The 23,047-nt window shown below is 32.0% G+C and overlaps 1 protein-coding gene across 1 annotated transcript in view; it reads left to right on the top strand.

Annotated features, from left to right (window-relative positions):
* LOC143068353 (chromatin-remodeling ATPase INO80-like) overlaps positions 1–23,047 on the top strand; it is a 45,086-nt gene that overhangs the window by 17,411 nt on the left and 4,628 nt on the right. Inside the window, exons 16-36 of the mRNA XM_076242344.1 lie at positions 224–319; positions 2,378–2,580; positions 2,961–3,045; positions 3,916–4,033; positions 4,598–4,683; positions 6,602–6,766; positions 8,325–8,424; positions 9,062–9,166; positions 9,447–9,540; positions 10,291–10,368; positions 10,634–10,868; positions 11,588–11,707; positions 12,505–12,733; positions 13,065–13,192; positions 13,591–13,758; positions 14,103–14,261; positions 14,600–14,702; positions 17,364–17,449; positions 20,141–20,251; positions 21,995–22,103; positions 22,549–22,716. Coding sequence (XP_076098459.1) covers positions 224–319; positions 2,378–2,580; positions 2,961–3,045; positions 3,916–4,033; positions 4,598–4,683; positions 6,602–6,766; positions 8,325–8,424; positions 9,062–9,166; positions 9,447–9,540; positions 10,291–10,368; positions 10,634–10,868; positions 11,588–11,707; positions 12,505–12,733; positions 13,065–13,192; positions 13,591–13,758; positions 14,103–14,261; positions 14,600–14,702; positions 17,364–17,449; positions 20,141–20,251; positions 21,995–22,103; positions 22,549–22,716 — 2,746 coding nt within the window. The remainder of the gene's footprint in view (positions 1–223; positions 320–2,377; positions 2,581–2,960; positions 3,046–3,915; positions 4,034–4,597; positions 4,684–6,601; positions 6,767–8,324; positions 8,425–9,061; positions 9,167–9,446; positions 9,541–10,290; positions 10,369–10,633; positions 10,869–11,587; positions 11,708–12,504; positions 12,734–13,064; positions 13,193–13,590; positions 13,759–14,102; positions 14,262–14,599; positions 14,703–17,363; positions 17,450–20,140; positions 20,252–21,994; positions 22,104–22,548; positions 22,717–23,047) is intronic.

The following is a 23,047-nucleotide window of genomic DNA, read 5'->3' as shown; positions in this document are numbered from 1 at the left end:
ATAAAATTCTGAAAATATGCTTTCAAGTATTAATGCATTGTGAAAAACAAATATTTCATCAAATAAATTTAAGTCGGTTATTCCTATGATATTCCTTTTCATATTGGATACAAATTTTATTAAGTCTACTGCAGACACTTTGTAGTCAAAGCATTTCAACTGAGGTACTACACAGGCGTCACTATGGAGGAAAGGGTTAACTATACAAATTTTCACATTTCAGAATCAAGGTATCTGGGGGCCATTTCTTGTTATTGCACCAGCTTCTACACTACATAACTGGCAACAGGAAGTGTCAAGATTCTTTCCTAGATTTAAGGTATGTTCTTTTAGGTAAAAAAAATTGTCTTCATTCAGGATGAGCACTTGTGTTTTAACAGAAGAAAAATATTCTCTAATGGGTGCTGTATAATGATATTTGTTAGATATTGAAATTATTATTCGTTGAACCAATATTTTACAACAAATTACTATTGTTCCACATCTTTTTTAAGGACAGTATCCAAAACTATGAATTAAAAACCTTCAAAACCTTTAATAGAAACCAAATCAGCAACATGCTTAAATAGCAGTTCTTATATATCAGATGAATTTGAAAATAATATACAGTCAAACTTCGTTGTGTCGAAGTCGAAGGGACCGGACCAAAGTATTCGACTCATCCGAGGTTCGACTCATCCGAGGTCGAGTGTGTCGTCATAAATTTTGAATGCATGAAATACGGTATGAGATTTGTGTAAACTAGATACAATGAATAGTGTGCCTTTTTTTATACCCCCGCTTTAAAAAAGGGGGGGTATACTGTTTTACCTCTGTCAGTCCGTCCGTCCATCAGTCCGTCCGTCCGTCAGTCAGTCTGTCCGTCCCATGAAACTTTCGTCACATTTTTCTCAGGAACTACACATCCACCCTTTCTGTAATTTGGTATCAACATTTATATATGTCAGCCACACCGTGTGATGCGTTTTCAGATTCATCACTTGACAACTTCCTGTTTACCGAACACTTGTCTGATTTTACACATGATCGCCAAGTTGAAAATTTTCGTCACATTTTTCTCAGGAACTACAATACAAGGATTTCTGAAATTTGGTTTCAGGATTTATATAAGTCAGCTATACCGTGTGATGCGTTTTCAGATTCATCACTCGACAACTTCCTGTTTACCGAACACTTGTATGATTTTACACATGATAGCCAAGTTGAAAATTTTCGTCACATTTTTCTCAGGAACTACAATACAAGGATTTCTGAAATTTGGTTTCAGGATTTATATAAGTCAGCTATACCGTGTGATGCGTTTTCAGATTCATCACTCGACTACTTCCTGTTTACCGAACACTTGTATGATTTTACACATGATAACCAAGTTAAAAATTTTCGTCACATTTTTCTCAGGAACTACAATACAAGGATTTCTGAAATTTGGTTTCAGGATTTTTATAAGTCAGCTATACCGTGTGATGCGTTTTCAGATTCATCACTCGACAACTTCCTGTTTACCGAACACTTGCATATTTTTACACTATTAATATTATCCACTTGCGGCGGGGGTATCATCAGTGAGCAGTAGCTCGCAGTTTCACTTGTTATTTCTCGATAAGACACTGTATGATTGTGTATTCAATCTCCATTTTTGGTCCTTCGTAATAATTAAAAGCACAAGTACAGATACAAATCATGCACAAATAAAATCAATAGTCGAAACAAATATTTACAAAGGTCAGTCACTATAAATTATGAAATCCCTCGCGGCACAAAATAAGTTCTGAACAGTCTCTGATGAGGTCGTCTGCTAACATTAAATTATCATGAATTTATTATAATTGTCCTTTTATTTATGGTAATTAATGAGTTTTAAATCTAACGATTCATTTTATCTCGGCTTGGGTCAATTAAATTCGTTTCGTGTTATCTCAGGTGAAAAATGTTCAACACACTAACATTCCGCTTGAACGATTAACAAAGGTGTTAATTAGCGGTCACCATAAACATGTCATTTTAACTGTTATACAAACAAGTATGTTTACTCAGCTTTAATCTCTTTTGAAAATGATTAGTTGACATAAGAAATACTACTGATTTGAAGTTTTATGATTAGGTCTGTATCTTTCGAAAAATTCTTACTTTCGAAGTTTGAGACATCGGGGTCAATTTACATTATTTTACATCGACGGGACTATAAAATTTACTCGACTTAACCGAGTATTTGAATCAACCGAGTTTGACTCATCAGAGGTAATTATGCATTGATCAAACGGGAATTTTACCGGGACCGAGAAATTACTTCGACTCATCCGAGTTTTCAACACAACCGAGTTCGACACAACTAGGTTCGACTGTATAAAACTTTTTGATTGTTTATTTATGTTTCCAGGTTGTGCCATATTGGGGAAACTCTCAAGACAGAAGAGTTTTACGTAAGTTTTGGGATTCACAGAACTTGCATCAGGAAGAGGCATCATTCCATGTTGTGATAACAAGTTATCAGCTCGTCATCCAAGATGTGAAATATTTCCAGAGAATAAAGTGGCAGTATATGATACTTGATGAAGCTCAGGCTATTAAAAGTAGTAGCAGGTTAGTGGTTTTACATAGCTTACACTATGTGTATCATTCCTCTATAATGCCATATTTTTTTTGCTATAAACATCTTCCTTTAACATTTTCATTTTTATAAAGAATTTATGTTTTAACTGATATTCTTCCCTCCAAATAGATAACCCTAAATTTAAAAAATCAGTTATAAGATGTTGAACAAAAAAAAAATGAAAATGAAATTTGGAAATTTCAAGATGTTGTTTGCTTCTTCAATGCTCATATACTATACCCTGTTTTAAATGAAAAACAAGAAATGGGAAAGGAAGCAGGTTTTATAGCTACTGATTTCTATGTCATTAAAATGTAAAAATAATCTTGAATCTGTTTTTCAATTAACTATATCTTGATTTTTCTTTCAGTGTACGGTGGAAAATATTACTTGGTTTTAACTGTAGAAATAGGCTCCTCTTAACTGGAACACCTATACAAAACAGTATGGCAGAGGTAAAGGAATTAAAATCTATTGGAAATACAATAGCTTAAAACTTGACATAATAGAGGCGGATCCTGCCATTTTAAAAAAGGGGGGGTTCCAACTACATGTCCCCATTCAAATGCATTGATCGTCCAAAAAAAGGGGTTTCGAACCCCAGAACCCACATCCCCCACCCCCCTGGATCGGCGCCTGACATAACCATATTTATCTCGGAACTAAGGTATTGTAGAGATATATTTTGTTACTTTAAGCATTTCAATGTATTCATGAAAAAGGCAGACACTTGGTCTGATACATATTTTGACAAAATTAAAGCTAGTTTAACCCAAATATGATTTATTTCTTTTTCTAAATGAAAATTAATTGAAATGTAGATTAATTGATTGATTAATGTTTGTTGCTAAGTATCTAGTGGCAAATAATTTATTCATATTTGGTATGTGTAGGAAATAAGGATTTTGTAGCCAAATGGTTTAAGTACATCATCTGCAATGATCACTAGCCTTTCAATTCTGAGGTTGTGAGTTGGGCCCCTGTAGGATAAGGATTGTCAGTTTTTCTACTGAAGTTAAATGGTTCTATCCAGGTACTTATAGTTTCTGAAAGTGGTGTCAAAAACCGATTACCAAACCAAACCAAACCAAACCAAACCAAACCAAACCAAACCCAAACCCAAACCCCAAAACCAAACCAAACCCAAACCCAAACCAAACCAAACGTGTTTAAACTTTCAAAACCCAACCAAACCAAACCAAACGTGTTTAAACTTTCAAAAAATATGATTGTGTATGTTATGTATGAACAATCAGGAAACTATTTAAGAGACTTTTATATTCTAATTCCCTTTTCCTCAACCAGAATTCATCTTTATATTGTAGTTATGGGCATTGTTACATTTCATCATGCCAACAATGTTTGATTCACATGAAGAATTTAACGAATGGTTTTCCAAAGATATAGAAAGTCATGCAGAAAAACAATCTGGGATAGATGAAAGTAAGTCTTGTTTTCATTGTAGAATTAATAAAATATTTCCTTTCTCATTAGATGTCATTTACAACAGTGGTAAGGTGGCCATGAAATATTATAAGCCTGGTTAAGTTAGTTGGTGTGGTTTTGAATTACAAAAATAATACTGCCTTTATGTAAAGTGATCTTTAAGTGAAGGTTGACCAATATATTTTAAATGGTAAAAAATATTTAAGGAACAATTTTATCAACAAAATTTTACAAAAATAAAAATATATGACAAGTAGATGAGGAAATACCGTGCTTATCTTGCTTACTTTATTGTAAATCACTTGACCAAGTCTAATATTTTGGCACACTTCTTTGTAGAGAAGTAAAAACTGGTGGTTGAAAGTTGATTAATTGAAACCTAATATAACTTAAAAGTCTTTTCATTTTTCTTACTGAACAGACACATATTATTTCCATTTATCATACAAATCAAAGTTTAAATTTTAAGTTCAGAATGCAGATTGAAACCAATTGTTACCCCCTAAGTGCTCACAAACACTGAATGAACCCAAGTATGAAGTGTATATCTTCCTTTTTCAGACCAGCTATCAAGATTGAGGATGATCCTACAACCATTTATGTTAAGGAGAGTGAAGAAAGATGTGGAAAATGAACTTTCAGACAAGGTTTGTGTTTATTTCATTCATAATTTCCATTGAGATGTATTCAGTTGATAAACTTTTAAAAATTACTTAAATGTCAGTGCATATATACCTTTATACTTCACACTACATGTACCGTATGTATCTTGAAATTAAGTTAATATACCCCTGCTCCAAAGGGGTGTTATACTACTTATGTCTAAGTGTAATAAAGATTCATATGGTTGTGTTAACACTGAAGAGACATAAATACGATTCATATGGTTATTTTAACACTGAAGAGACATAAATTAGATTCATATGGTTGTGTTAACACTGAAGAGACATAAATTAGATTCATATGGTTGTGTTAACACTGAAGAGTCATATATAAGATTCATATGGTTATGTCAACACTGAAGAGACATAAATTAGATTCATATGGTTGTGTTAACACTGAAGAGACATAAATTAGATTCATATGGTTGTGTCAACACTGAAGAGACGTAAATTAGATTCATATGGTTGTGTCAACACTGAAGAGACGTAAATTAGATTCATATGGTTGTGTCAACACTGAAGAGACGTAAATTAGATTCATATGGTTGTGTCAACACTGAAGAGACGTAAATTAGATTCATATGGTTGTGTCAACACTGAAGAGACGTAAATTAGATTCATATGGTTGTGTCAACACTGAAGAGACGTAAATTAGATTCATATGGTTGTGTCAACACTGAAGAGACGTAAATTAGATTCATATGGTTGTGTCAACACTGAAGAGACGTAAATTAGATTCATATGGTTGTGTCAACACTGAACAGACGTAAATTAGATTCATATGGTTGTGTCAACACTGAAGGGTTGTAAATTAGATTCATATGGTTGTGTCAACACTTAAGAGACGTAAATTAGATCCATATGGTTGTGTCAACACTGAAGAGACGTAAATTAGATTCATATGGTTGTGTCAACACTGAAGCGATGTAAATTAGATTCATATGGTTGTGTCAACACTGAAGAGACGTAAATTAGATTCATATGGTTGTGTCAACACTGAAGAGACGTAAATTAGATTCATATGGTTGTGTCAACACTGAAGAGATGTAAATTAGATTCATATGGTTGTGTCAACACTGAAGAGACGTAAATTAGATTCATATGGTTGTGTCAACACTGAAGAGATTCATATGGTTGTGTCAACACTGAAGGGTTGTAAATTAGATTCATATGGTTGTGTCAACACTGAAGAGACCTAAATAAGATCCATATGGTTGTGTCAACACTGAAGAGACGTAAATTAGATTCATATGGTTGTGTCAACACTGAAGAGATGTAAATTAGATTCATATGGTTGTGTCAACACTGAAGAGACGTAAATTAGATTCATATGGTTGTGTCAACACTGAAGATTCATATGGTTGTGTCAACACTGAAGAGACGTAAATTAGATTCATATGGTTGTGTCAACACTGAAGAGACGTAAATTAGATTCATATGTTGTGTCAACACTGAAGAGACGTAAATTAGATTCATATGGTTGTGTCAACACTGAAGAGACATAAATTAGATTCATATGGTTATGTCAACACTGAAGAGACGTAAATTAGATTCATATGGTTATGTCAACACTAAAGAGACATAAATTGCAGGAATGGGAAATACTGGTGCAGTAAAATTAATATTATGAATGTTATTTTAGTTCCTTCCCATTTTCAGAAGACTTGAAAATGTCTTGCACATATATGGCATTTTATTTACTGCAAACAAGAGTCATCCTTGAAAGGGGTGAATTAGCTCTTGTATGAAAAAAAATGAAGAAAAAAAGCAGACTACTTTGAATAAAAAGTTTTCTAAAACATGGTAGGAAGAGAGGTTTAGAAAAACAAACACATTACAAAAAGTTGTAGGTTTGAATTAGGATAATTTTGTTGTAACATTTTTCTTTGTCTTATTTCTACAGATTGAGATTCTAGTGTATTGTCCACTGACCACCAGACAGAGGATGTTATACAAGGGAATAAAGAACAAGATTTCCATAGAAGATCTCCTTAGTAGTTCTTCCTCTTCTTCGTCTGCTCAAAACTCTGCCAGTAGTCTCATGAATATTGTTATGCAGTTCAGAAAGGTAGGTAAATCTGTCAGTAGTCTCATGAATATTGTTATGCAGTTCAGAAAGGTAGGTAACTCTTTCAGTAGTCTCATGCATATTGTTATGCCGTTCAGAAAGGTAGGTAACTCTGCCAGTAGTCTCATGAATATTGTTATGCAGTACAGAAAGGTAGGTAACTCTGCCAGTAGTCTCATGAATATTGTTATGCAGTTCAGAAAGGTAAGTAACTCTGCCAGTAGTCTCATGAATATTGTTATGCAGTACAGAAAGGTAGGTAACTCTGCCAGTAGTCCCATGAATATTGTTATGCAGTTCAGAAAGGTAGGTAACTCTGCCAGTAGTTTCATGAATATTGTTATGCAGTACAGAAAGGTAGGTAACTCTGCCAGTAGTCTCATGAATATTGTTATGGGTGCTATAAACAGTTTCGTATAAAAAACTAGGGGTTATTCCCCGACTAAAAATAACCATGGAGGGAAACCCCTGTTTATTTACTCAATTGGTGAAAAAGTATCATGTTTTTTGTATTTGGTTGTAAAAATTAGTTAATAAGCTTTCATTTAAAACAGGTTGAATGATTGAAATAATTTTAAAAATTATATTAACTTTACATGTTTTGAGGGGAGACAACACTGTAAACATCCTGTTTTTTTGGCAGTGAAAATTGAAAACTTATTTGCAGCCACTGTAGCTCTTTTCGGAGCAGGAGACCGTATCCTGAAACAAGATTTTTTTGAAAGGCCAGGTAAAAACCTACAAATTTCATACAGTTTTGATTATGTAAAATGTGCATGGATCATGTCTTCATGGGTGTGCACATGACCTGGTTTCAAGTTTTTTATGTTCAAATTAGACCTTTTTTTCCCCATGTTCATTGGATGGAATATTTTTAATATATTAAAAGTACACATTATTTTTATTTCATTATAAACTAGAGAACATTCTGATTCCAGTGATATCTAGTTTTATACAAGTATCTTTATTAATCAGTCCACCACTAAGGGTCACTTATGTATGGTCCCTCAAAATGTGACGTCATAGAAAAAAACTGTTGATTGCACCCTATGCAGTTCAGAAAGGTAGACAACTCAGTTTTGATGAAAAGTTCTTTATAGTCATATGGTATTATGCAGGGGGGAATAGGATGGTCAAAACACCATAACGACCTGAGTGTGTTATTATTGCTGTATCAGACTTTTATAAAACTTTAAATGCATTTTAGAAAAAAAAATAGTTTCTGAATACATGACATCCTAGTTTATACAATGAAGCAGTTTGAACAAAAGTTGCAGAACAATCAGAAATTATGGGGACCACCAGAATGCAAAAGCATACAAATCAAAGACTATTTCAAAATTAAAAAAATATTTTAGCATTTGAAGCAACGCTACCTTTCTTTATTTTTCATTCTGAAAAGGAATTTTTTAAAGTCCTAAATTTTAGATTAAGATTGATTGTAGTATCAGTCCTTGGTGCACATTTGTTACAATTCCACAGACCAAAAAATGTAAATTGACATTTAATGAAAACCATTAGAGATTTGAGAAGTTTAATGAAACTTGTTTAATTACAGGTTTGCAATCATTCCGAGTTGTTTGAGAGAAGAGAAGTAAAGTCACCATTTTTTATGAAGAGAGAACCATTTACCATTCCAAAACTAGTGTACAGAAATTGTAAGTTATCTGTCGACTGAATAATATATGTTTTTTTTTAGAAATTTTAATCGAAGTTTATGGTGCTCAAGAATAGACGGTAACATAATATGGTACATTGCATGCTGTTCACACAAAAAAACAACATACCAAGATAGGAGTGGAGACTGTATTGCATACACCTTGTCAGTGTTTCTGTTCTTCACCAAAATATTTTTAATCTCACTTTTCTCAGGAAATATTTCATATTTTGTCAGCACTTGGCCATGATGAGTTGTACTGTATTTGCGCTTTTTGGTACTTATAGACACTTACTTTCTGTTTTGAAAATTTAAATGATCAAAGATGGTATACTTAGCACTATAATGTGTGTAACTCCTGTTATTATGGTTGCATTTAAATTTTTTATTAAACTTATTATTTTTATTAGAATAAATTCCAGCCTTGAGTTGAAACCTTTTAGCGCAAAGAAATAAAGGATATAAGTATTTCTCAGTGGATAAGGGTAATATGTGCACAATTTCATCTTGAAAACTTGATAAATCAATGAAATAACTACTTATATATGAAATGAACAACATAGGCTCATTTGTTTCTGAAATTACTGTTCTCATTTATCTAATCTATAGGTGTTATTTTAGTTTGTTTCACTTTACAGGTGTGCAAGACTTAAATGTGTCCAGTAAACAAAAGATTCTGTACAATATGTTTTATGTGTTTTCTCCTGAAAATATCCACCAGTCTATGTGTTCAGATTGTTCAAGTAAGTTTAATTATGTTAACCTCAAGTCTACTCAATAAGGGATTTGATCTAATGAATAAAATTGAGAATGGAAATGGGGAATATGTCAAAGAGACAACAACCAGACCAAAGAGCAGATAACAGCTGAAGACCATCAATGGGTCTTCAATAAATAACAAATAATAGCAAATATAGGCACAGTGAATGCCTATTAATAGGGATAAGACATGTATTGTAGGATAGTTTGTTAGATTGTTACCTTCCTTGCAGCTAAGGAACTATATATTGTTCTCTTTTTCAGGTACCGTTGTAAATAGTTTGTTTTCATTCACCAAATTTATAGACATATCTCCTAAAGAACTCCATAATTATATGTTTGGAGGTTTACTTGTCAGGTAAGACTTATGTAAGATAACTTTACATTCACAAGAACTTTTTCTTGATATAAAAAGAGCTTTATTTATTTAAAGAAAAAGATACATAAGTAAATCAATAGAGAAAATTTATGAAAAACAGAGAATTTTATTTCTACTTCAACATGGAATTTGGGATGAATTTATTATGTGGATGATATGAAATGTGATACAGGAACTAAAACATGGCAATATTATTACAAAACATGAAATTGGTGTATTACTCTGTCAGATACACAAATCTATCAATACTTTATAATAATTAATATATATTTGTTATACTAGGCTTAAGTAACCAGATGTTGTACAAGATGTGGAGATCAAGTTCATTTTGCAATTACATCCTTTTTGACAATACAAACCAATTTATATTACTTTAATTCTTTCTTACCAACTTAATTGCGAATAATTTATGCAATTTTCTTAATTTGTTGATAAATTCAAATAAGAAAATATCCATGAGTAACATTCTCAACCATTTATATTCACTTTTATTTTTACTGCTGAAAGTCACATTAATAATAACACATGAAAGTTGCATTAATAATAATTGATAATTTGTCAGATAAAACAATATTTCTTCTTTCAAAATATGAGAAAGTTGATGTCTTGTACAGAGAAAAAAACATGTTTACAGTAAAATTATGCAAAAATGAGTTCATAAAAGCAACTGAGGTACAGGTGAAGTTAAAGCTAACATTATCTGTAATCTGATGAAATATTCACTTGCAGGTGGTTAGGAATTTTTCTAATGATGAAAATGGCATACAGCATACATCACCATAGAACATGGCACAAAGAAGATCAAAGGTCAGTAGTATAAATCATATGTACATATTACTTTATATTTGCCTGTGCCACATCAGAAATATGACAGTTATTGCAAACTTTGACCTTTTTTTCATAGTTAATTCATCAGTATTAACTTACAATTGTTTAAACCCCTAATCTTGGAAACTCGCAGCATATTCAGCTGTTATCAAATATAAATCAGGTGAAATACTTCAGAGTGTCAAATTTATTTTTTAGTAAACACTTTCTCTTGAATGCAAAATAGAATAATTTTCTATTTCAGTAAATATTTAAATAGAAGAAGTTTTCTACTGTATACAGATAAACCCTTGTCTTTCACAAATGTAAATAACAGTCCAGTGCTCAGTGAACTAGTATTCACAAACTACACATCCAACTTCTTTGGATATGAGAATCATACCTTACATTGTATGAAGGAAACTCAGGAACATTGTAAATTACGACACAGAAATCAGAAGAAGAAAACTCCATTTAGTCCTCCTCATTCTCCTACAAAGGTATGTTGTTCATATTTATATGTTACAGTAAATCCATGAGAATCATAACTTAACTGCTTAACTTGAGAGAAGTGGTAAGCAGCATCAGGACATGGCTCATTAAAGAAAATATTACAGTTTTTATGCCCCTGCAGCAAAATTAATTTATGTTCTATTACTTGAGGTTTGCCGCAATAAAATGTTCTGAAACTTATCCACTAAGATTATTACCACAAAACACAGATCAAGATCAAAATTTGGGTGGCGTTACTTTTACAGATCTCTAGTTATGTCAATTTGTAATAGAGATCCTACAAGCAGAGGAATCATCTGTGTCCCATTGACACATACACCATTTTTCAGATAATATATATATTGTAGCTGTGCACTTACCAGGGTGTAAATTTTCTCTTGTTTTCGCAGATAGAACGAAATCGCAAAATAAATTCTGCCAAATAAAAAGTATACATGCAAAGGTATCGATAAATGTTTTGAATTCGTCAAAATAATAACTGCCAGAATATTTTGTATACCTTATTTAATGAAAATTATGAAATTTTACACCTACGAAAATAACCCTCTATATGGTATATTGACTTTTTAGGTAAGTGCTTTGCAGGGTTTTACATTATGTCATGAGACAATGATGGAAGGTTACCTTGTACACTTGTTTCTGTGGGCCTACTTTTTGATCTTTGAAAATTATATCAGTGATAATAATGTTCCATTTTATATTTTAGAGTCCCAGTCATCATCCACTGCCTCACGAAATTCCACATCATCATAAATACAGACCACCAAGGGAACTGAAATGTCAACCTACAGAGCTACCACCCTACATGTACTACACAATGCCTAAGGTAATCAAATAATGGAGATATATAAAAACCTCACTTCATGTTATAGGGAAATGCCATTCTAAATTTATAGCTTATTTCAGTAGGTAACAATCAATGTAAAATTCATTGTTCAGAAGTTTTTATTATACTTAACAGTTATTAGATTCTGTAGTAGTTACTCAAAGAATGTGAAAAGTTTCATTATTTCAAGAGTGACATTGTAACTGATTTTATTTTAGAGAAATAAGAAAAACATGTGTCATCCAAAAAAAGGACTTGACATGCATTATTTTACAATTTTAAGGTAGCACATTACAAAGATTTTTCATCCCCAATCAGACATCTTTAAACTGATGTTATTCCACTCATCCTTCTTTAAATTTTATAAAGGAGGTACCAAAAGAAAGAAGAATGATTAATCTTTCAAATCGTGATAATTTTATTATGACATAATTATTACATAATTAATTGTTATGTAATTAGTTGCTTTATTGTGATGTCCATACTTGAATGAATTTAGCTTCTTTGTTATTCATAACATCTCAAAAAAATCTTATAGATTCTTGCACAACACAGTTTGACCTCCAAAACTGTGTCTCAGATTTTTCTTACTGTCAGTCAGAGCTCAGACATAAAGAAGTCGATTTTTGTCTTTTGGTACCTCATTTATAAAATTTAAAGAAGGATGAGTGGAATTACATCAGTTTAAAGATGTCTGAAAAATCTTTGTATTGTGCTACCTTAAAAGAGAACAATTAAGAACGTGGTATTAAAATTTTGAGATTTTTAAGAATACCCATTAAATTATCTTTACTCAGGTCAATGTAAATGCTCCTAGCTGGGAATGTCATGACAGGTCAGCAGCTTGGCAGATAATGAAAGAGAATCTGTGTGGAACGTTGGAGGCAAGACAGAGTCTGTTGTATGGTACACCAGAAATATACACTGGGGTCCGTTGGTGGAATCCTTGGTACTTCTCAAAAGTCCAGCCTGGAGGTCTTCTTGGTGTTCGTCCTAAACATGGAATGTCAGGGGTATACTGTCCAGGTTTGTATAACTTCTCATTTATTAATAAAAAAAATTTCAACAGATGTACATTTGTCATATACAAAAGTACATTTAGAGTTGCTGTTGTCTATCGTTACTGTAATATAGCTTTAAAAAGCTTAGTTGGTGCTTATTGATAAATGAAAACAATTCTACTTAAGTCAGACCTAGGCTAAATGTCAAAAAGAGAACCCACAAAGAAACTCAAAACTGAATCTAGACAACCATACCGTCTTCAACAAGAAAAAAGATTCACACCATATGGTAATGATAATCAATAGTGATAACAAAAAAAATTTAAATTTCAAACTATGAGCATTTTGTTTTTCAGACAAAGAGAGTTTGGTAACAGATGCTGGAAAGTTGTTTGTGTTGGATACATTGCTACAGAGACTGAAGTCAGAAGGACATCGTGTACTTATATATTCACAAATGACAAAAATGATTGATCTCTTAGAGGTACACTATATTGTAATTTGCTATGATTGTTTTGTTTGTCATGCTAAAGGGTATAAAACTGGCATGCAGTTTGACCAAATACTTAAAAATATTTACATAATGTAGTAAATGATGAATTCCAGGTTACATTAGGTTTTATGTCTTTCATATGTCCTGTTTAAGATTTACATCCCTCGGCTAAATTCAAAATATGTGAGATTTGTTTTGATTATTGTCAGCAAATAGCCTTTAAGAATGTTCATTTTTGTTGCTCATTTTAAATAACTTAAAAATAGATAATATTACATGATAATGGATAAAACATGTCAATGTGTTTAATTCAAAGAACACCTAATGGAATTATACGGTTTTATCCATGTAAAATTTTGACATAACACTTACATACTTTTTACTTTTAGGAGTACATGTGGCATAGAAAGCATATCTATATAAGATTGGATGGTTCATCAAAAATATCAGAGAGACGAGACATGGTGGCTGATTTCCAGTCTAGAAATGATATCTTTGTGTTCTTACTAAGTACAAGAGCTGGTGGATTGGGAATTAATCTTACTGCTGCTGATACTGTAAGTCATTTCATAAAGGAGGATGTTCCTTTGTTTCAGTGTCATCACACTTTTTGTTTGTGATCTTTGTAAAAATTAAACTGAAAACTTCATTTCTTGTAGAAAATAGTGGCTTTTAGAATTGATTCACCTTATTGAAAGAATGAAAAATAAGATACAGAATACTTTTGCATTCAAAAATTTCTTCAATTAAATCAGTGTGTTTTATCCCTCCAGAAAATTTGATTGAAGTAAAAGAAAAAAGCAACCCCATGGAAATATTTCTTTCTATTTCTCCCTGTAGTTTATAGGTTTTGTGATTAATGCACTTCTAGTGATTATATAAGACATATTTGTTGTTTCAGGTGATATTTTATGATAGTGATTGGAACCCAACAGTGGATCAACAAGCTATGGACAGAGCCCACAGATTAGGTCAGACCAAACAAGTTACAGTATATAGACTGATCTGTAAAGGGACCATTGAAGAGAGAATTCTTCAAAGGGCAAAAGAAAAAAGTGAGGTAGGTGTCTGTTTGAATATTATTCTAAATTTGCCTGAATTATTTGCCACTAAAATATAAGTGAAATATCAATCTGATTACATATTTATTGGGGAAAAAGTACATTTGTGTATCATTTGCTTTCTTCCATAGTGAAATTTGCACACTATTGCATTTATTTCTGTTAGTTTAATTATGAAAATGTTTTGGTAGGTTGAACAATATAACATTAACATAAACATGTAAATTGTGTTAGTAAATCAGTATTATATAGCTTTTAAACTTAAAGTACTCCAATTCAATAGATGACATTGTAATCCTTATAATCTATTACTAATATACAGACTTAATTATTACAGATTCAGAGAATGGTTATTAGTGGAGGAACTTATAGACAAGATGTACTCAAGCCAAAGGAAGTTGTCTCCCTTCTTATTGATGATGAAGAAATGGAAAGAAAAAGTGAGTCAAAAATGAAGTTATCTTTTCCTATTTGAAAACTGAAATAATTCTTTGGAAAGAGGATTTAATTGTTGAATGGTCTTTTAATATCTAGTTGATACATATTGTTACATTAAAACCTATAATATGAATGTTGTGGAATGAAATAAAGCTTTCAAACTTTGTAAATGTCATCAGTACAGATAACTTGAATTCTATTTGTAAATCTAAGTAACTCTTGCTTTCCACCAGAATACTTGCACCCTAATAACTATCTATTCACATGAAACTATAAAATGCAACGTTCTGTCAATTTTTGTCGAGCCTTCGACTTTAGTCGAAAAAGCGAGACTAAGCGATCCTACATTCCGTCGTCGGCGGCGTCAACAAATATTCACTCTGTGGTTAAAGTTTTTGAAATTTTAATAACTTTCTTAAACTATACTGGATTTCTACCAAACTTTGACAGAAGCTTGTTTATGATCATAAGATAGTATCCAGAAGTAAATTTTGTAAAAATAAAATTCCATTTTTTCCGTATTTTACTATAAATGGACTTAGTTTTTTCTGCGGGGAAACAAAACATTCACTCTGTGGTTAAAGTTTTTAGAATTTTAATAACTTTCTCAAACTATCCTGGGTTTGTACCAAACTTGGACAGAAGCTTGTTTATGATCATAAGATAATATCCAGAAGTAAATTTTGTAAAAATAAAATTCAATTTTTTCCGTATTTTACTTATAAATGGACTTAGTTTTTTCTGCGGGGAAACATTACATTCACTCTGTGGTTAAAGTTTTTAGAATTTTAATAACTTTCTTTAACTATCCTGGGTTTGTACCAAACTTGGACAGAAGCTTGTTTATGATCATAAGATAGTATCCAGAAGAAAATTTTGTAAAAATAAAATTCAATTTTTTCCGTATTTTACTTATAAATGGACTTAGTTTTTTCTGCAGGGAACCATTACATTCACTCTGTGGTTAAAGTTTTTAAAATTTAAATAACTTTCTTAAACTATCCTGGGTTTGTACCAAACTTGGAAATAACCTTATTTATGATCATAAGATTGTATCCAGAAGTAAAGTTTGTAAAAAGATTACTCTGTTTTTTTCTGTAATTTACTTTCAAATGGACTTAGATTTTCTTACAATCATAAAATAGTAACAAGAGGAATATTTTTATTGATTTTTTGTCGAGCCTGCAACTTTTGTTGCAGAAAGCTCGACATAGGGATAGTGATCTGGCGGCGGCGGCGGCGGCAGTGTTAGCTCACTTCTTAAAAGCTATATATTTTAGAAGGTGGAAGACCTGGATGCTTCATATTTTGTATATAGATGCCTCATGTTACGAAGTTTCCATCAGTCACATGTCCATTGTCCTTGACCTCATTTTCATGGTTCAGTGACCACTTGAAAAAAAAGTTCAGATTTTTTGTAATGTTAAATTCTCTCTTACTGTAAGTAATAGGATAACTATATTTAGTATGTGCGTACCTTGGAAGGTCGTCATGCCCGTCAGACAGTTTTCACTTGACCTCGACCTCATTTCATGGATCAGTGAACAAGGTTAAGTTTTGGTGGTCAAGTCCATATCTCAGATACTATAAGCAATAGGTCTAGTATATTCGGTGTATGGAAGGACTGTAAGGTGTACATGTCCAACTGGCAGGTGTCATCTGACCTTGACCTCATTTTCATGGTTCAGTGGTTATAGTTAAGTTTTTGTGTTTTGGTCTGTTTTTCTCATACTTTGTGCAATAGGTTTACTATATTTGTTGTATGGAATGATTGTAAGGTGTACATGTCTAGCGGGCAGATGTCATGTGACCTTGACCTCATTTTCATGGTTCAGTGGTTATAGTTAAGTTTTTGTGTTTAGGTCTGTTTTTCTCATACTTTATGCAATAGGTTTACTATATTTGTTGTATGGAATGATTGTATGGTGTACATGTCTAGCGGGCAGATTTCATCTGACCTTGACCTCATTTTCATGGTTCAGTGGTTATAGTTAAGTTTTTGTGTTTTGGTCTGTTTTTCTCATACTTTGTGCAATAGGTTTACTATATTTGTTGTATGGAATGATTGTATGGTGTACATGTCTAGCGGGCAGATTTCATCTGACCTTGACCTCATTTTCATGGTTCAGTGGTCAAAGTTAAGTTTTTGAGTTTTGGTCTTTTTATCTAATACTATATGTCATAGGTCAACTATATTTGGTGTATGGAAATATTTTATGATCTATATGTCAGTCGTGCAGGTTTTATTTGACATTGACCTGGTTTTCACGGTTCATTGCTCAGTGTTAAGTTTTTGTGCTTTGGTCTATTTTCTTAAACTATAAGCAATAGGTCAACTATATTTGTTGTATGGAACCATTGTTAGATGTACATGTCTGCCGGGCATATATATGGTTCAACTGACCTTGACCTCATTTTCATGGTTCATGTTAAGTTTATGTGATGGTCGTAATAAAGCTTTATATTTAGGAGTATCAACATAATATCAATGATTAGTAAAGAAGGCGAGACATTTCAGTGTGTGCACTCTTGTTTCCTCATTGTTGTTGAGCCTGTGATTTACAGCAAAAATAGGCGAGACACTGGGTTCCGCGGAACCCTTACAAATTTTATTGAATATGGAAGTGATTTTATAATGTTAATTGAAAACATTATTTTAACAGTATTACAGAAGACAGACGAAAAGGGTCCATCAAAGGATGAAGGAGGCAAGGAGAAAGAAAAGAAAAGAAAGAGAGAATATGTCAGGGTAAGAACACATTGAATCATCAAATATTTGTAAATTTGTTCTAAGGATGTTTGCTACTTTATTTCAAAATAACAAGTTTTTTAAAAGACTGTTAAGAATTGATAGTAAATAGATAAAGAAATTAAAAGACTGTTAAGAATTGATAGTAAATAGATAAAGAAACTAAAAGAGAAGAAAAACAAATGTGCTTGTTTTTGAGATATAAGCCATTGAAAATATGGCAGGAAATGATTCTCTCTAGATTTTTCATACATTAAACATTGGCACCTTTTTTCTTTCTAAAATGATGAAAAATAACAAGGATTTTATAGGATTTTAAACTATATGTAATCAAATTATGAAAAGAAAAGTAGGGGTTAATGGGCAAAATTTTCAATGGCACTACATGGATAAAATCAGAGGATTCCGAATATCTTGCAAAAATTCAAAAACAGGAGCAAACATCCTGAAGAGCAAAATGAAGTAAGTAGGAAACTTTTAAAAATATTATCAATGGTTAGTTTAAACTTTTATATAGAACATACAGTGTTCTCCCCAGGCCGTTTTAGCGTCGCGGTACCGCAACGCTATATTTTCTTCCCACAACGCTATAATTATTTTGAGGATGTTATTTTTGTCGTTTCTATATGGCAAAGCCATGTCCTAAATTTTGAACTTTCATCTATTTACCGCTTATGATCATAAAAAATATATTTCCTTTAATCCCTTCAAGTCGGACAATAGACAATTAAGAGTGATCAAATAGGTGTTAATTGTCCTTTGGGGGATAACTGTTTGGATAGGAATACCCCAAGCTGTCACTTGTGACATGATTAATACCACGTGGTCTGCAAAATATTACAGTAGAATTACTTTCTTTCTCTTCCTATCACTTTTTGTAAATCGAGAGTGAAAAGTTTGATTATGAGCTAAATAAGTTTTGGTCTTTCTTGAGAAAGTGATCATAATTGGCTTTAGTTTATGTTTCATCCATTTAATGCATTAAAAACGCCATATTCATTCCAAATCTCTTGTCAAACATTGTTTATTTTCGTATTATTCATTACTTTGGCGGCCATTTAAGGGAAAACGGTACTATTTATTCTGCCATAGGCGACAATATTAACATTTTCTAAATTTACCACTTTTTAAGATAAAAACCTGGATAAAACAGTTATATGTTGTGTTAGTACTTTATTATTGTGTTTTAAAAATTAAAGCCAAATAGTATCATGACCAACTTCCAACAGAGCTTGTTTATGTTATTCATGCCCACCGTCATTTTGCACCAAATTTATGAAATTTTGCAAGTCTTTTCGAATAATTCTCTAGAAAATATTTCAATAGGTTTCAAAATTTATATTGTAAATATACACACTGCAGTTATTCATAGATAAACAAAAAATATATTGTACCCTTACATCCAATCACAGTGCTCTTAAGTTGACTTCCTACGCCCTGTCTTGGGTACACAAAAGGCCAACCTAATGCTGGGAAAATTAAATACTACCGTTTTCCCTTAATATTTTAGTGTAAACTACTGGTCGGAACCGGACCAGATATGAAAAAAATCTGTACTTTACGATAATAACTACATTTGCACAAATGGCACAGTAGATAGGAAACAATGATACCTAAAGAGAAAACTAAGCAGTAACAGACTTTTTGTTAGATAACTTTGTTAAGAATATATATCATTTTGATAAAAAGAAACAACTGGGACTGATTCATTGAATACCATGAACCAATATATTTCATAGACATGATAAAGGTTTTTTTTCAACTGGGTAGGTAGGGTAACTGGAACCACACATATATTTTTATTTGGCCCAAGAGGAAAAAATGATTCTGGAACTATAAATGAATATAGAAAACATAAACCTGAGAATACTGTTATCATGGTTATAGTTTAATTGTATTCTCAGTCATGAATTCAACAATATTGACACAAAGAATAGGGTTGAAAAGAATATTTTTTATTCACCAAATAAGGACCTATAGCATACTAAAAGTATAATACATTTTGTAATAAACAATAGCGCATATATCATAATGGAAATAGAGCATTGCCACAACGATCCAAATTACATTGAAAAAAATACATTTTTTTACGCTAAATGTGATGCTATCCAAAATTTCTGGGGAGAACACTGACATAAAAACAACACATTTTTGTCTTTTCTTTTAACTTTTTACAATCCAGTAGAACTTGGAAAAGAGACATTGAATACAAGTATCCAATCAACTGTTCTATGGCACATAGATTGACTATGATGATGCTTGAAACAATGTATTTTATAAAATGACATTGTCATAGTTTTATGACACTGTTGTTAAAGTTGTTAACTACATATGTTTCTGTATCAATATCAAAGAGTAATGTACTTTATTATTGGAGTTGTTGACTATAGATTCAAAATAATGTTGATTTAGACAACCAGATTTGTAACTAACACAGATAACATTACCTGTTATATTTATTTTAACCTAAACAAATTCATGAATATATTTGCTTGTTTGATATTTGCTCTTAAATTGGTTAACAAACATTAGTTTTTAAAATGCAGTCTTCTCTTTTCCTTGTACAATTGGTTTGAATGCAGACATAATGTAATTTGTAAATGCTTCTCCATACTCACCTGACTGAGTTTACATAAATCAGAAAACTGTTTAAAGATATTAATTTTATGAATCAACCAATTCTATTTTTAGAAAAAGGATTCCAAAAAGGCGAAACAAGATGAGAATGTAACAATTCCAGCTGATACAGAGTCAATGACTAGTTTTGATTCTATGTCCGTCCCAGCCAGCCCTCAAAGTGGTGTAAGTTACTTATAATATGCCATTATGTATTACAATGGAGCAAGCAGTATAAGTAATAAAGTTTAAACGGAAAGATTGTGTGGAAATCATTACCATTATAATTTATTTGCTGATAACAAAAAAAGGTGTAATTATGCTTATTATGTTTAGTTTCTGACATAATTTCAAATGAGAAAACTATCCACCAAATAGCATAGGACAATGATGTGAACAAATACAGGTCATTGTATGACCTACAACAAGTGCAATACCAATATCATAAAGTAAGTTATAAAAGGTACAGGACAACAAAATGTGAACCACTGCTTCAACATGATGAACCAATTTATACATGCTTCTTCAGTTCATTGCTCTGTCTTCAAAAGTCATTATGATTTTTTTGTTACAAGAGAATCACTGTTCTCCATTTTTGTTTAAACTTTGCAATTTCACAAAACTTGGTACCAAAATTATTTTTTGAAGTTAAACCTACTTTAGCTATTGATAGAAAAAAAGATTTTTCAGGGGCGGATCCAGGATTTTGAAAAGAGGGGGCGAAGTTAAAATTTTTGGGGACCTTTTTTTTTTGCTAAAAAACATAAAATAAGTGTAAAGTGCATTTTAGTTAAAGTGTAGGGGCTGGACATTTTTGGTGCCGTATTCTCTACATTGATTGTCTTTTATAAAATGATTGAATGGATCCAAAGCTATGTACTATTTAATATATTTGAAGTGGAATTTGTCAGTAAAAAATGGACATGGGAAATTCCCGTTTGTTGTATGGTTAGTTAGCATACATGTAACTTTATAGATTTATTGTTGTGAACAAGATATACGGCTATTCAATGAAATTTACAATACGACCGACACGAAGAAAAACAAACAAGAAATTTTTATGTTTTACCCAACAATGGATTGATTGTTGGTTGCTTTACGCTGCAACAATGGACGCGAGGGGTACAAATCAACCAAAATGCGACGAATGAATCGGAAACGAAAATGAAGTTGTGAATAACGTTCGACACATGGAGTCATATAGGCCACATATGGCAGGCGGGTTGCAGTCAGGCTTTGAAAAAAATATTCAGCATATCAGTTCAGTGGAACAGACCTTACGATCAGATATGGGATTCACATGCAATCCCCCCCCCCCCCTCCCCAAAAAAAAATATGCCCGTTTTTTTTAGAGTGTAATAGAGTCTAATTTTCTGTTGGTTGGAATTGTGATAAGGAAGTCAATATGTCCTTGCTCAATACTTTGAAGGCGTCATCCTTAGCCTAAACATGTGTTACTGTAATCTGAATTTCAAAATGACTGAGTGAGGTTTTTTTTTCGACGTACTTGTCAACTCCACCGTAGCGAATCACATAACTTTGACATAATCAATAATAAATTACAGTGAATACGAGCCAAAAATATCTTTGTAAGTGGAGAACTGTCGCATTGAAATTAAATACACAGCAAAATTCACGAAGTCTAGGCTGATTATTAATCATTTAAAAAAAAAAAAAAAAAAAGTGTGCCCTCTACGCCCCCCTCTGAATCCGCCACTGGTTTTTCTAAATTTTCTTTAAATCTGTGGTTTCCTATGAAACATTTTTGTCTCAATTAATAGCATGGAGAATGAATTGTTGGTTTACTGTAAGCTCTAAAATATAGTGTTTGATAAATAAAATAATCTCTTATTCAGTTCCATAAGATATTCTTCTTTAGATAAAGGGCTTTTTCATAAAGTTAAAAAAAATTGATATTTTTATTTTTAGATATCATATGGAAGTGAGTTGACTCAGCAATCTGGATTTGGTGTAGATGACAGTAGTAACGATGCTTTAGTCATTGTTGATGACCCACTATTGGGAGGTTCAACTCAAGGTTAGTATTTATTATTTTGAACCGACCAAACGCTTGCCCAAAAGCTATCATTATAGTTGAATAACTATTAGTGAAAGTGTATTATAAATTTATAATCTTAAGTCATTTTTATAACCTGTACATTTTAGGATGGGAAAGTAGAAAGAAAGTGGCATACAATTTTATTTTCTAAAATCATAATGGCTTAAATAAATTATAACACTTTACTCTGTCATTGTATTAAGATATAAAATGCCTAAAGTCTTCATAAACAATTTTATAAAAACTCACAACATCAGATCATCACAATATCACATCAACAAAACTGTTAAATTTTTTCAAGAACATAAAATAGAGCTTCAAAGAATTCTATTTAGGAATGACTTATTAATCAAGCTTTGTTGATTTACTCAACTAAATTAGTTTGTACTTATAATGTTTTACTGTATAATTATTAATCTTATAGCTTTGACCCCACCAACTAAAAAAGGAAAGAGAGGTCGTCCAAAAGGTTCTACAGGAACACGAAGGCCTAGAGGTAGAGGACTGAAGAAAGCTTTGAGTGCTGCTGAAATTGCAGGTGCCCAGGCAGGCTTAACAGCAGCTTATGCTGCCTATGGATATAATTTCACAGGTAAGGATGGGATAGATGGTACTAAATAAACTTAATATGAAAATAAGACGATTTGGTATGATTACCAATGAGGCAACTCTTCACAAGAAGCCAAATGAGGAAGAAATGACAACTATTGGTCGCTGTACTAGTTTTTTAAAAGAGTTTGTATTATCTTACAATAATTAATATACGATGTTAAGTCAAACCTGTTATAAGCATTCACTCTTTAAGAAGTATAAAAAGTGACCACTCATGAGAGGTTACTTTTAATCAAGGTTCCAAATTATTTAGATTCAGACATTACCCACTGCGAGGATCAGGGTGAAGTGTATTAGTGTTTTCAATTGGT

Source organism: Mytilus galloprovincialis, chromosome 3, assembly GCF_965363235.1.
Source record: "Mytilus galloprovincialis chromosome 3, xbMytGall1.hap1.1, whole genome shotgun sequence".
Classification (NCBI taxonomy): Eukaryota; Metazoa; Mollusca; class Bivalvia; order Mytilida; family Mytilidae; genus Mytilus; species Mytilus galloprovincialis.
The sequence above is the reverse complement of the archived record's forward strand: the minus strand, read 5'-3'. Positions and strand labels throughout refer to the sequence as shown.